This window comes from Astatotilapia calliptera, chromosome 7 (genome assembly GCF_900246225.1).
Source record: "Astatotilapia calliptera chromosome 7, fAstCal1.2, whole genome shotgun sequence".
Taxonomy (NCBI): domain Eukaryota; kingdom Metazoa; phylum Chordata; class Actinopteri; order Cichliformes; family Cichlidae; genus Astatotilapia; species Astatotilapia calliptera.
The window spans coordinates 58,479,338-58,493,583 of NC_039308.1; the positions used below are offsets into that span (position 1 = coordinate 58,479,338).

Here is a 14,246-nt window from a genome sequence, read left to right on the forward strand (position 1 = left end):
CAGAGACTGCAGACATGCAGCAGCACAGAGCGGCATATATGTTTAAAGAGGCTGCAGCAAAGAGGGCTATAGATGAGGTAAGGAAGCTAAAAAAGGAATGGCTGCCACACAGAGTTGCGTGGTCTAATGTCTCTTTTTTTAATGCTCTTGTTTAAGTGGGTTTTTGCATTTTAATGTTTGTACTGTGTGCACGTCACAAGACTTTATAGTCTAGCAGAGGGTTTCAGCACACCGCGTTCATATTCATCACACTGCCGTTATTTTCACCAACAATTTTTGATTTTCGCTGTGACCCACATGCAGCAGTTTAACTTTATCTATGTTAGAGATGTCCAAGACATATTTGAAGGCAGTTGGCATTACTTGTTTTTCCTACGTGTGATTGTTTTCTCCAGGTGTGTTAAGAATGACATCTTTGGAAACCTGATATTAGGGATTACTCAAACATGTGACTGCACAACAACTCCAAGTGACTCTGAGGTCAAGTTTGCCGACCCTCAACATGGTCTCTCTGTGGAATATTTATTTTCTCTTGCCTCTCTCTTTGCCTCACTCGCTTCGTGCCATAGCGTTAACTGGAGAAAATGTGAAAGAAACACAACAGCCAGACAGTGACAAGGCAGGGCAGTTTCTGAAACAGCTCTCGAGTAGACCTCATGTACCCGGTTCAGCACCAAGTGACCCCATGATTGCACCCGAGGATGATGACTTCCTGGGTTCCCCTTTAAGTTGGTCCTTATCATCATCTGAGGACACAGACAGACAAGGTGTGATTGGTGAATATGGCGATTTACTGGAGAGCGCTGAGACATCTCTTTTCTTTCCTAATGAGAAGGGACCCATACCCAGACCCACAAAGGGTGCTACAGTAGATACTGCCTCCACAGAGAGAATGCAAACAATGAAGTCCTCATCAGCAAGTGTACCACCCAAGCTTACCCATGAACAAACATTAAAGAATCAGCCAGCTGAAACCAACACCGCATCAGTTTTGTATCCTAGAGAGTCTGGAGAGAATCAGCCAACATTCCCAGGCTTTCAAAATCAGATGACTGATACTCACTTACCCTTTCTTCTCCCTGGCTCACTCCCATCACACACATCAGACCAGAACTCAACTTCATCACTGCCCACTGGACCGGGGCCAGACACTCTTGGATGGACCACAGGCATTTCTGTTACCACAAAGGGAAACAGAGATGGATTCATTGATATTACAGATCTTATTTTACAGAGAGAAACTGCCAGCATGGAGGCAAAAGAAGGTAAGAGTCCTTTAATTATTTACAGCATTCCTACTTTAAATCTAAAGCTGAAACTATGCCCTACAGTGCATTTCAGTTTCCTTGCATAACCTCCAAAAACTCAGAATCCACATGTCACTGCAGTGCTTATGATATGTATTCTGCTGGCAAACACAGTTCTTTTACATTCACAGAATGGGTTGCATCACTTTCTTCAAATGTCTCTCTTTGACTCAGTTCTCTGCCCTTGTCTTTCTCATTCAAGCCTTTTAGCACAGATTCTCCAGTTCAATCTTACACTCTCCTGTTAAAGTAAAACATTTTATTCACATTGCAGTCAGCCCGCACTCAAAGGTTACTGGATAATGCAGCATGCACACTATTTACTGTACACACACACAAATACTAGCATTTACTTGTCAAAGTAAATGTTGTGTCCACAAGCATATGAGGACTTGAAAGAAATTAATAAGGAATTTGCTTCCTCCTGTGTATGCATTTAACACCACACATTTTCAGTGTAACAACAAGTTTATTGAATAACTGCATCAAGATGGAGTACATATTAAATGTACTCTCATTTTTATTAGATTTCATAGACAGCAGAGCGAAAGCCCCGCACTTATAAGTGCTCTCCGTTCGCTGCATCTATACTGATTGCTTCACTACTAATGGAGGACCAGAAATAGGACACATTCCATTTATAACCAGTAGGTTCCCTGATTCCCTGATTGCCCTATACAGCTTATTTCATATACAGAATAAGAAACTCACATTTTTTGTTTGTTACAATGTTATCATCAGTCATAAACCTCTTTTGCATTCTTACAGATAACAACATCGCTTCACTAATGCAAATTTACTTATAGCCACACAAAATGAGAGCAGGCATGAGGTCAATACTGGCTAATCAGCACACATACAGTATCTCTCTTCCTCACTTTCACACAAACACATATGCACACAACCTACTGCTCATGCTCCCACTCTGTCTGTGACCCAGTTAGATTCCCAGTTACAAGCCCGTTCTGTTTTATTATGGATTAGCTTCACACACAGCAGATTACACCCTGCTCTCTTTTTAGAAAATGAAGATTGTGCGTAAAAATAAATTTGGCCTGTATCCAGAGGTTAGATTAGCACCAGTATGTTCATTTCTCGAGAAAAAAATGTCATTATTAAAGATAATATGACACATTACCACCACACAAAAAAATAATAAAAATACACAGGTGTATTAGGTGTGAAGCAAAGCCATGCTTTGAGCTTAATGCTAACACTAGCATTCTAACATGCTCATGATGACATGGATAAAGTGCTGATGACATTGACAGTATAAAACATGGATGTAGCTTACAGAGCATTAAACCTGCATTCTAATTAATGGCCACCAGAGGGCGGCCCTATAGAAGTCTATGGGAAAAACGACTCCTGACTTGACCTACCCTGCTGAGTTCACAGGCTCAGTCACTCATTTAGAGACATATTACATTTTTAAAAACTAAGACATGTTTAATACTATGTTTTAAAAAACCATAGCGATGTCCATCTTTTACACTGTCTATGTATTACTATACCATCATATTTATGCAAGTTAGCATGTTTGCTCGTTTGCCAACGAAAAACTTTAAATTAAGTCTGTACTTAAATTTTCTACTTTTTGGTTTTCTTTTGACATAACCAATATGGTGTTCATGTGTTTTTTATATTCTTTACAGATGACTCCAAGAATGATTCAAAAGCCAGAAGCCCAAGCCGGCTAGATGGTAACATGGACACAATTGCCACAACCTGCAAAACATTAAATCATTCCTGGACACCTACCTACCCAGAGGATTTTACTCACAACAAGCCTCTGCACCCCTTTCTGGCTCTCACCCCTTCATTTTTGGTCCCTTTGTATTCAGACTGGAACTCTGCCCTGGCTACGTGGGGATTTGCATGGGAAGCACATATCTATGGCCTGGGCTCTGTCTTCACTGTATTTGGCCTAATCTCTGTAGTCTGCCTGTTAGGGCTGCCCCTGAGGTGTCCCCCAGGAAGCCCCTACTTCACAATGCTGCACTTGTTCATTTTGGCATTTGCAGGGATCCAAGCTTTCTGTTTGCTTTACGATGCTTACAGTTACCAAGATCGCCTTTCCCCTGTTGTCTCTCTGCTGCTCTCCGAACTGCCATTGCCATGTTTGATCTCAGCATTTTCCCTGGCCTTCCTCCTTCTTTCCTTTCGTTCATGCAAGCATCTTTCACTTTCACCTGTTATTTCTGCCTCCTTCTCAGCCTTGCCAAAGCCTTGCTTGTTGCTATGTTTGGCCCTGTTACATTTTATTATCTCTTTGGGATGTTTTGGGATTTTTCAGCTCTTTCACAGCCTCCCGACTGTCATCCTGCTCTTTCCTCAGGGTGTGTTCGTATGTCTCGCCACCTTTCTCTCATGCTCATACCTCATCTTCTACTGCTTGACACAAGTCAACAGTAGAAACATTTACAGGTTAAATGACAATGGAGAGAGTGGAGGATCTCCTGAGGTGATGCGACCTGCAATTTGCCCCTTTGCTAGTGTGAAGGACTGGGGTAGGGCAGCAGGAGCTGGAGTAGGAACTTCTTTGTGTTTGTTAGGGTGTGGAGGTCTTCAGCTTTATGGGATCCTGCATGCCCTTGGTTTGGGTGGGGTTGATGGCCATGGGTTTCAGCCTTGGCCATGGTGGGGCTACCAAGTAGGCTGCAGACTCTGTGAGATTGGGGTCTGCCTAGGTTTGTCTGTCATTGGCACACATCCTCTATTCTGTAGCAACTCTAACAAGACCATAGCACATCCTAGACCAGGATCTTGGTCCCGTCTATCCGGTGGCTCTCCTTCACGAATGCTCACCATAACCTCTCAGGATGGTGCAAATTCCCCCGTCCTTTCCCAGGGTAAGCAAGAAAAGCTGGTGGCCTGTGATGTTGTAGCCAAGGAGCAGTCAGAGGTTCTTCCTCTTTACTCAATTGTGGAGTCTCCTGGAAATATACCAGACTGTGATCACAAACCCAGCCGAAGCAAAACTGTACTACCTCTCCCCACACCCCCAAACCCACCGCATAAACCTACAGCCTCACCTGAGACTCGCCTGTCATCACTGGATCATTTAAGTCTCGAGACTGACTCAACTGTGGATCTGCAGCCTCCATCTCCCATAGACTTGTCGCGCAGCATCGACCAAGCTCTGTTCAGCGAATCCCTGTTTTCTCATAGTATCTTTGGTTTCCCAAGACTCATACCTGTTTCCTCAAGCCTTTCCTTGAGCTCCCCAAGCCAAGGTACATCAAAGCAAGGGCCCAGCTCTGTGGGAAATACCCTTTACCGAACTTCTTCTTGTGGAGATGTAGATCAAGAGAACACCTTGTCCAACTCCAGGTATTCCCAACCTCAAGGCTGTATGACAGCTCGTAGAAATCAACCATTATCACCAGACCAATGTGATTGGAAAGGGAGTGTTACTGGTTCAACCCAGGGCCTTTGCAGCCATTCCATAGAAACAGGAAAGCTGCGATCACATTCATGGGCCAACAGAGGGCAAAATTTTACTCAGAGCAGCCTCCCACGTGCAATCCCCCACCTGCCATACCACAGACGTTACCGAACCCTGAGCTTAGCTTCCCAGGACAGTCGGGGGTCTGGCCGATTGGCAGGAACTAAACACCTGAGTGAAAGCAAACAGCTGGAATGGGATATGGCTGTACAAGCAGAGTTTGTCAGTGTGTGCAAACAAATTGATGCACTGAGTGTTTGCAGTGACACCATTGAATTGTAGAAAGCTAAAAAACAAAATAAAACTGGGTGTAACTGGAATACAAATTGTGTAGATTTAAGTCTATTCAGGTTAAATGGGGGAATTAAACCGTAGTCTATATGTCAAAAACGTTATATAGACCTAAAATATGAGCCAATATTTTTTGTAAATACTGTACTGTTGATATTGTATATTCAAACAAAAAAAAGTTTATAAGACTGTCTTCATTATGCTGTTTTCAGCAACCTATTTCTTCCTTGCAGTATTGCTTTATTTGAGCAACATTATAATTTTAGAATGTGTCCATTGAAATCATATGTAAAATCAAACATTTGTTTCTAAAAAAGGTAATATTTGTGGCAAAGAAGTTAGCCAAAAAGGAGTACAAATTTTTTTTTTTTTGCTTTATTTTGTTTTAGTGAAAATCCAGGATTGTGTCGAGGAAATCTAGCAGCCATAGGACGAGCAAAAGTCACAAAAGTTAAAGTTTGCGTTGCTGATGCGTTCTGTGGTTTGTGAGACATACTTGAAAGGGCTTAACTTTCTCCGCTCCCCTTTCCCGATAGTGTGCTAAAAGAATTACAGTCTAAATATATAAACCTTCTGAGGTTTCTTTGAATTTTGAGTGTAAAAGCATTAATAGGGACAAGCTGGTGTTTTTTTGTTTTTCGTTTGTTTGTTTCCTTGAGTTGTTTCTGGGTGTTTTCTTTTAACAGTGGAATATCTTTGAAGAATGAAAACAACATCATTACATTGCATGAATTTAAAGTGGTAGCAAAACAGTTTTTAAATAGTATCAAACTGTTGTTTGAAAATTTTTCTTTATTCAAATACATATACATCCAGTATATGACACAAGTTACATTAAATGAAAGTTTGATTCCTAGGTTGACCAAAAAAAGATGTTATTTATGGCATTGTTTATAATTAAGATGTGTCAACTAGTAAGAAGTTTAATTAACTGGTGACAAATTGTTGGCAAAATTAAAAATTAATTGTTGATTTTTTTAAAAACTGAGTGATACATGTAATACGTCTCTAACCAAATATACTGAGTACCTCACAGAAAAAAGGAAAAATTAAATTCATTTAAAAGTGATATTTGTAAAGATCGTTAGAAATAAATAAATCAAAACTGGAATATTGGTTTTGTTCTACTGCAACACTAGATAATCCATCTACCTTTTTTTGTGCTTTATTATTATTTTTTTTAATACTGAGTCTGGGAAATAAAGACAAATAACCAACCATTCTATATCCTGCTGTGTTATTAATGATAACCTTTTGCAAAATAGCGTTTTTGGAGAATACAGCATGTACTATAAAGCTAAGTGGAGCTTTGGTTGCATAGTGACAATAAAAATGAGAATGATGAAAGAAAACAGTGAATACTCTCCTTTAAATCAAGCAATAACATTAAAATAAGAGTAAAGTTCCAGGTGAGAGTGTAAATTGCTTTTTGAAGGCACTCCCTATTTGGAGTGCTCGTTTATAAATTAAGGCTGATGCTTTTCTTGTCCCTTCTATGACAGAGCAGCACAGAGCTCACCGACACGCATCAAAGAAATGACTTGAGTGACAAAGCTGTGCACTAAAAACATTATGAGAATTTTACTCTTCTGTGTTTATTAGCACACTTCACTTGTTATTGTTATATATATGAGAGAAAGAGAACTAAAAGTATGTGATTAAAGCTCTGTGCGCTGTTATTTACTTGATTTCCCACAAAAAAAGGGGGGGAGGGGTAGTAAAAGTAGTAAATGAGCAAGGAAATATATGGCTGTACTCCTCTCTATCAAGCTCGGCAGATATATCATGACAAGTTTGTTGAAAGGGAACAACAGAATAGGTAATAACAGGATTCCCTCTACACCTTGACCTGAGAGGGAGAACAACAGATTAAGAGTTTGTGACCATCCTCTAAAACTCTGTTCTTTGGCTCGATCCTTTTAGGCTCTTTGAACTTTAAGAGAGTTGTTTTGGGGTCAGAGCTGGGACACCAATGAACAGAAGGTCACAGAATAGTTTTGTTTAAACTTTAGAGTGTAGAAGTCACAGGAGCTTCATGCGTTGCATTCTGATCACATGCGCCCGGTGCATCTGCTCATAGCTGCTGGGGTCGGGACGTTGGGTCCCGATCGGGTGTTTCCTCTTCCACCTGTTTCAGTAAAACCGCTTCTCATGACTACATGTGGAATAGAAAAAAAAGAGGGAAAGCATAAACTTTACAGTTAGAAAAATAAATGAAGATGGTTTTTTTTTAAGAAAGGAGAAGATGGAGGTAATGATTACTTACATGGCACAAAAGAATATCTAATATGATAGCATGAGTAATAAAGAGAAAAAGATAAGAGAGTTTTATACTGTTGAAGGTAAATTAATGGACACTTAACAATGAAGTATATCTAACAACAGCATGTTCACATACTGTCACTGGTATTAAAATGTTTAGACAACAGAAACAGGAAAAGAAAAAGACATACATGGAGAAAGAAGGGGTTGCAGCGGAGGGGTAAAGGTCACCTTAAACAAACAGTCAAACGTCAGACTTACGAGTGAAGCCCGTGGACACCACCTTCCATCTGAGCCGACATGGTCCTCTTCTCAAACTTCAGTTCTCCAGAATACATCATTGACCTGGAGACAGATCACAGGAGGATACTTGGCGAAAGCCTTCACGTAACAAATCTCACACTAAACAGACGCACAGTTTGACACTTACCGTAAAATGGACAAACTTTTGGCTCCTATGTCCTGACAGCCATGTTGGATGCCAGCAATGAGGTAAGGAACAAACTTATGAATGGAGCCTTTGTCTTGTACTGACCCCGAAACACCTTGAGCTACCTTTACCTTATCTCCCTCACTGGGCACACAAACATAATTCACATGATTAACAAGGTAAGTTTTCCAGATTAAGTGTTTTCCAGTAAAAATCTCACCTAAAGTAGCGTTTCTGGCTGTTATTTTTCTCCATGGCATCTAAGGAGCCCATTCCTCTGTACTTTTTCAGGCGCACACCGTCGGAAAAGAAATATTCTCCTGGAGCTTCAGTAGTTGCCGCCAGCAATGATCCCATCATTACTGAGGAAGGAAAAAGACTGAATTGTTCAGTGACTAATCCAAGTATACACACAAATTTAATGCCTCCAGAAAATGAGAGAAAATTTCTTTCTTTTACCCGTAGATGCTCCCAGGGCAAGAGCTTTTACCACATGTCCAACAGTTTGAATGCCTCCATCAGCGATTACCGGCACTCCAAAACGTCTGGCATACTCCGCGACCTTGTACACTGATGTGCCCTGGGGTCGTCCACAGGCCATTACTGAGAAACAAGACCACGATGTGATGGTTGGGAGCAAAGTATCCTCAATACAGTGAAATTCATACATTTTTATGTCCCATGATTAAGTATGATCGTACCTTCCTGTGTGATACAGATAGAGCCGCACCCCATTCCCACCCTCAGGGCATCCACACCGGCATCTATGAGGTTTTTGGCCTGAGCAGCTGTCACCACTAGAGAGAGACAGAGGCACAGAAAAGTGACAAAGAAAGGCCCAAATGTAGAAGATGAATTCAAGAAGACAGTCCCGAGTAAAGAAATGGTGCTCACCATTTCCTCCAACCACTTGTAGTTCGGGATATTTATGCTTGATGTAGTTTATCGTGTTAATCTGATAGACTGAGTTTCCTTGAGAAGAGTCCTGTAATAATAATAATAATAATAAAACAAAATTATGGGAAAATGACTTAAGATCGGTCAAACACTCATACCAACTCTGTAGTTCCATTCATCCGGTGATTATTATGAGACCAATGACTTAGCTGACTATATGTGATCCAATAAAAAATTAGAATCAAATAACAGATCAAACAAAAGTTTAATTACAATACAATCAAAACTTACCAGGACAACAACATCGACTCCAGCCTGCACGAGGAGGTCCAGTCTGTATTTGTCGTCCTCCCTGGTACCGATGGCGGCTCCACACAGCAGCTGTTTACGAGAGTCCTTGGAAGCCAGAGGATAATCCCTGTTCTTCTTCAAGTCAGTCCTAGCGATAATGGCGACGAGCTCATCGTTGTCATTAACTATGGGGAGCTTACCTGGGAGAATGAGAAAGGAAAGACCAAATATGCTACAGTCACAATTATGATTGCTACCTATACGGCAGAGTTACTCTTTAAAGTTTTACCTTTTTTGCTACGTTGCAGTATATCGTTAGCTTCTTTTAGTGTGACTCCAGCTGGTGCAACAACTAGATCTTCTCTTTTTGTCATTGCCTGCATCAGAAAATAAACTGTGACCACACACACACTCGTTTGATATTATAATTCTTACTTTGAGTACTCCGGGAGAGTAGAAAAGTGTTATATAAGAATCAGTCCATTTACCGTTTACCAGATTATGTTCTCAAAAATATACAAATTCTTGCAGAATCGTCCACAACATTAATACACTCACTTCTTCAAGCGGTTGGTCATGGTCCTTCTCAGAAAGAAAATCGATATCCCTGGAGGTAACTATGCCGACCAGCTTGCTGCCCATCTTGCCAGTCTCTGTAATCGGGATCCCAGAGAAACCATGGCGTAACTTGGCCTCGAACACATCGCCTACTGTGTGACGGGGACTCATTACCACTGGATCTGTAATAAAGCCCTGCTCAAATTTCTAGCAAAAACAGAAACACGAATGTCGAGTGGGATTTAATTTCCATATCAGATGGCTGTTAGGGGCTTCATAGATCAAAAATGATTTCATCAATCTAATTAGAGCACATGTGTGCAGTGACTTTTTCTGTCTCACCTTCACTTTGCGCACCTCATTGGCCTGGAACTCAGCAGTGGAGTTATGATGAATTATTCCAATCCCTCCCATCAGCTGAATCCAACCAATTAGAGACAGGAGTAAGTAAGTGAAGAAAAGCATCATTTGAGCAGTACCTACTCAGCTACTAAGTGTGATGTATATAACACTCTGCAATGTTTGTACTCACTGCCATGGCGATGGCCATGGATGACTCCGTGACTGTATCCATAGGAGATGAAATGAGAGGCGTCTTCAGGGTAATCTTTCGTGTCAGGGCTGAAGTTAGATCCTTAAAAGTTCAATGCATTTGGAAACAAATTTATCACCTTATACTGCAACACTGAGGTCTACAACAAGCGTTTTAGCAAATTAAATAAGTATTTCTTAACTGGCTCATTTGCCCTGCAGTGAGCCAGTTTGGACGCATCAGAAGTGGAGTTGCTGTACTAACCGGGTGAGTGTTTAAAGGACCCAGGTGGCTTCCTCGAACACCTGCTCTCCAGCAATAACCCATGTGATCTAGTCATGAAATTAATTTAATGTTCCAGCAGAGTTCAAAAAGATGAACACAGTGCAAGTCAAATAAACAACCCCGTGCTCATGCACCTTTAACTAAGCAACACAACAAAGAGTTAGGGACTGATTACAGCAGCACCTTAATAACAGCAATATAAAATATAATGAGTTAAGGGACACTGTGTTTGAAGCACACTTAGCTCACTTTGCTCGTGGCAGTTTTCAAAGGAAACTATTCCTGTGTTGCCATTCACCAAAGCAGCAACCTCACAGGGATTATAGCAACTAGTGTTGTGACATAACCCATGTTGAAGAACCCTAATCCCAACTACATCACATCACATGAGCAGTACACTGAGAAAGTTTGAGCAGTAGGCTATGTTTAATATATTAGACAGTATGATGACACTTACCACCTCATCAGAAGTGAAATCTATGAAACCGGGGAGGATCAAGAAGTCACTGAAAGGGGAGAGGTGACAGAGAGATAAGATCATGACGACTATGAAGTACTGCACAAACTAAATTAGAAATCACTTTTCAGTGGGGTCACATCAGTCATTGCACTGGTCAGCGCGTCGATTTGATCTCAGCTCTCACTGATCACTACATCATCACATGAGTTGTTAGCACTCATGGGTTGGATGCCACCTATCTTCAAACTCGGCGCTCATTTTGATCTCAGCTACTCACCTGTAAAGTTTTGTGTGTGCATCTTCCACTGTTGCGATGCTACCGTGCTGACAAACTCAACACCACCTTTTTAGTGCTTCCTGCTATTGCAGGTGTCGCCAGGACCACTTTTTGCCATGAGGAAACACACAAAGACTTAACTGAAAAAACAAAACCAGCCTCACTGTGGCGACTGGTAAGCAGCATTTAATGTTAATAGTGACATTGACTGACCAGCAAAACACTTGTAAAGCTACCTCTTATAGTTGTGTATGTGAACTATATGTTTTGCAGTCACTCCTACACGGCAACATTTTATTTTATTTTATTAGCTGACAGTAAGCAGAAATAATCTGTCAGCAGCACACTGAAACGTTCTGCATTTATCCTCTGCACACTGATAAACCCTACACATAGCCCCATTAAGGAAACTACCCTGACAGCCATTAAAGCACTGATATGTGCAGGACACACACACACACACACACACACACACACACACACACACACACACACACACACACACACACACACACATTCTGACAGACACTGCTTTTAATGTCTGTAGCACCACTCAAGACTCATCCTTGAAAGTAGTATTATGCGTAATAATCCCCCAAATAAAACCTGAGCAGATGCGTCATTGCTGATATTAATAAAGATTTAATGGAAGATATGACATAACAGTGTATATGTGTGTTTCTTTAGGTGCATGTGGATCTGTGTCAGCATGTAAGCAATGCCATGAATGTGTTTGTGTGTGTGAGGGTTGTTTTGGGGGTTTTGTTTTTTTCATTTTAAATTTAGCATTTCTTACTTGTACGTAAGTCCGTCACCGATAGCAAAAAGTTGTTGTGCTGTGAGTCCATCCTCAGGAACGTAACCCGTACCCCCGCTGATCAAGAAGTCAGCCATGCTGAAATTTAAAAACACACACACACTCATCGTGGAGCTGAGAATATGAGTTAGCCACCACCACATCTAAATACTGAGCGAAATACTGGTGTATCCCAATGAAAAGACAACAGCATTATAGACATATATATAGCTTTAAATTTACAATAATTTGTTCTTGTTGCAGATTTTATACACTTAAGTGAATATTTTATTATTCTGTCCATCACTTTAGCTGATTGAAAAAGGTGCACCTAAATTAGGAGAAAGTGTATTTTTACTAAAAATAAAGGTATGGTTGGTTAGTCAGCAGTTAAATTCTGAATCCATTTCAAAAAGCATGTGGCTCATCTGTCTCTGTTACTTACAAACATACTGTAACTAGATCCTATTACAAATGTTGGAGAGAAGACAGGAAACGCGAACAAAAGAGAATCCGTCCTTGTCAATGGAAACTCCTTCTATACACCTATGACGGCAGTACAGTAGGTAAGAGGATTTGGTAGGCTGCCCAGGTAGCTGATAAATGAGCTTGTAATGAGCACAGCCAATGCAACTAGAAAGTGAAAACAGCTCAGTTGCTACTGGAAGTGTAATGTTTACAAGTTATACGGCTTCATATATCACATCTGCACATAGAAGCTTGTGATGTTGCAGCGAAGATTGCTAAGAGAGTGTGACACTGACCTCTCTGGTTCATACCCAGCTTGAATACGTGTAGCGCTGTATCGCTGGGCTGCTGTCTCATATCCATGTCCATGTAGCACAGGGTGGGCATATCCCCCATACGGGTGAGGTTGCTCCCCATCTCTGTTTGAGGGCCGTGGCCGTGCTGGTTCCATGTCTCCAACAATCCTTCGGTAGTCAATGAGGTAGCTGTCCCTTTCTCCATCTCCAAAGCGGTCATAAGCATGACCTTCCATCTCTATGAAATCCAGGGCTCTGACCTCCACGGTGCCCGACCACCTATCACGCACTCTTTAAGCACTTGTGACTTGTTTCATACACACAAATACAATCACACCTTCACGCTGCAAGTAAACAGTGGCCTCAGCAAACCCCGGGAGACACACTCTAACGCAGTCAATGCTTTGAGTGCATGTTCACACAAACACCTTTCAGACACACCTGATATGGGAGTAAGCTATCGTGCCGCTCGAGACTTGCAGATGACAAACCTGTAGGAAATAGAAGAAACAGCAACAAAAGATCCTAAACAAATTGTCCAAGGCTGAGTTTGTATTCCAGTTAGTTATCACTTATCCATGGAGGCCATTAAGGCCCTCAGACAGTGGATAGTCTTTTTTTGCCCACCTGTTGATGAAGGTCGCTATCGTGGCACAGCAAATTTAGATCTCCTGTATTCTCCCCAGCAAAAGGAACAAGCAGCCCCCGGGGAGGAGAGTCAAGCCTTGCGTAGGCAGCAGAGATTCATCCCCCTGGAGGTCCAAACTTGCTTGGTTATCCCTACGGCTGGGAGCTTCTCTCTACTCTATTCTCCTGATGCCTGCTGAGCTTAACTCTGTTTCTGACAGCAGACGTCACTCTCCCACAAAGAGGATTGGGAGCATTAATGCAGAATGGGGTGGGGTGAGATGGGTGTTGGGTGGAGTGTAGGTAGTAGTACCGAGGAAGAGAAGGATGGGTCAAGATGACACTTGAAAACACTTTCCTCACAGGAGATTACCATGTTGTGACGGTCTGTGTTCGTGTGTGTGTGTGTAGACAGAGCTGTGAATGAGACAAGGTCGAACCCCAGGATACGTACAAACTTCCTGTCTTTGAGAAATGAGACAGAGAATAACTTTTAAAGACGTAATGCTGTCTAATTAGTTTGTCACACTTAAATTTAGGAGTGGCTTGTATACCGTGGCACTATTATTTATCATGGCAGTATAACAACAGAGTTCTATAAATACTTTCTTATATTATGACGTTTTAATTAATAAAATTTAGCAGATCAACATCTTTGAAATGTCTGTTCTGGCTGCTGTGGGAGCTTTTTAATCTTAAATCGTTAAACTGTTTGGACTGTTCATTGAGAAACAGTAGGAACTTTGCTACCTACAGTGCTTTCAGTAACATCATCTACAGGTGACTGACTGACTGACTGCTTGTGACAGTTACAGAGGGATTGAACTAGAAAAGCCTCTTAGAATCTCTCTCTCTCTCTCTCTCTCTATCTATCTATCTATCTACTGCAAGTCTCTCATTATCTCGCAGTTGCTCCCATTCTCCCACCAGATAAAGGAAAAAACAAACCCTCCAATGTATAATGAATGCAACAGAAATGTTGAAAAGCTAAGAAGCAAAACTTATTTTGCACAGAGATTTT

At 41.3% G+C, this 14,246-nt stretch overlaps 2 protein-coding genes across 2 annotated transcripts; one reads left to right on the plus strand and one right to left on the minus strand.

The window, feature by feature from the left end:
- The first annotated feature begins 501 nt into the window (after positions 1–501).
- prrt4a (proline rich transmembrane protein 4a) lies at positions 502–6,538 on the plus strand. Its single transcript, XM_026176118.1, has 2 exons — positions 502–1,265; positions 2,963–6,538. Exons 1-2 carry the CDS (start codon positions 503–505, stop codon positions 5,035–5,037), a joined length of 2,838 nt encoding a protein of 945 aa, XP_026031903.1. The 5' UTR covers position 502; the 3' UTR covers positions 5,038–6,538.
- An 81-nt stretch (positions 6,539–6,619) lies between these two features.
- Positions 6,620–13,452, minus strand: impdh1a (IMP (inosine 5'-monophosphate) dehydrogenase 1a). The gene is made up of 17 exons (XM_026176119.1): positions 13,226–13,452; positions 12,599–13,089; positions 11,835–11,933; positions 10,759–10,807; positions 10,017–10,118; positions 9,827–9,901; positions 9,485–9,691; positions 9,216–9,303; positions 8,927–9,126; positions 8,633–8,723; positions 8,440–8,535; positions 8,198–8,341; positions 7,959–8,100; positions 7,739–7,882; positions 7,570–7,653; positions 7,313–7,329; positions 6,620–7,201 (listed from the first exon to the last, which is right to left on the minus strand). The coding sequence occupies exons 2-17, from the start codon at positions 12,832–12,834 to the stop codon at positions 7,098–7,100; spliced, it is 1,878 nt and encodes a 625-aa protein (XP_026031904.1). The 5' UTR covers positions 12,835–13,089; positions 13,226–13,452; the 3' UTR covers positions 6,620–7,097.
- Positions 13,453–14,246: the final 794 nt, after the last annotated feature.

Coding starts and splice junctions, on each gene's coding strand:
- prrt4a (XM_026176118.1), top strand. CDS start 503: ATGGTCTCTCTGTGGAATATTTATTTTCTCTTGCCTCTCTCTTTGCCT. Junction 1,266..2,962: donor CAGCATGGAGGCAAAAGAAG/GTAAGAGTCCTT, acceptor TATTCTTTACAG/ATGACTCCAAGAATGATTCA.
- impdh1a (XM_026176119.1), bottom strand. CDS start 12,834: ATGGAAGGTCATGCTTATGACCGCTTTGGAGATGGAGAAAGGGACAGC. Junction 8,536..8,632: donor ACAAGTGGTTGGAGGAAATG/GTGAGCACCATT, acceptor GTCTCTCTCTAG/TGGTGACAGCTGCTCAGGCC. Junction 7,883..7,958: donor AGCCAGAAACGCTACTTTAG/GTGAGATTTTTA, acceptor TTGTGTGCCCAG/TGAGGGAGATAAGGTAAAGG.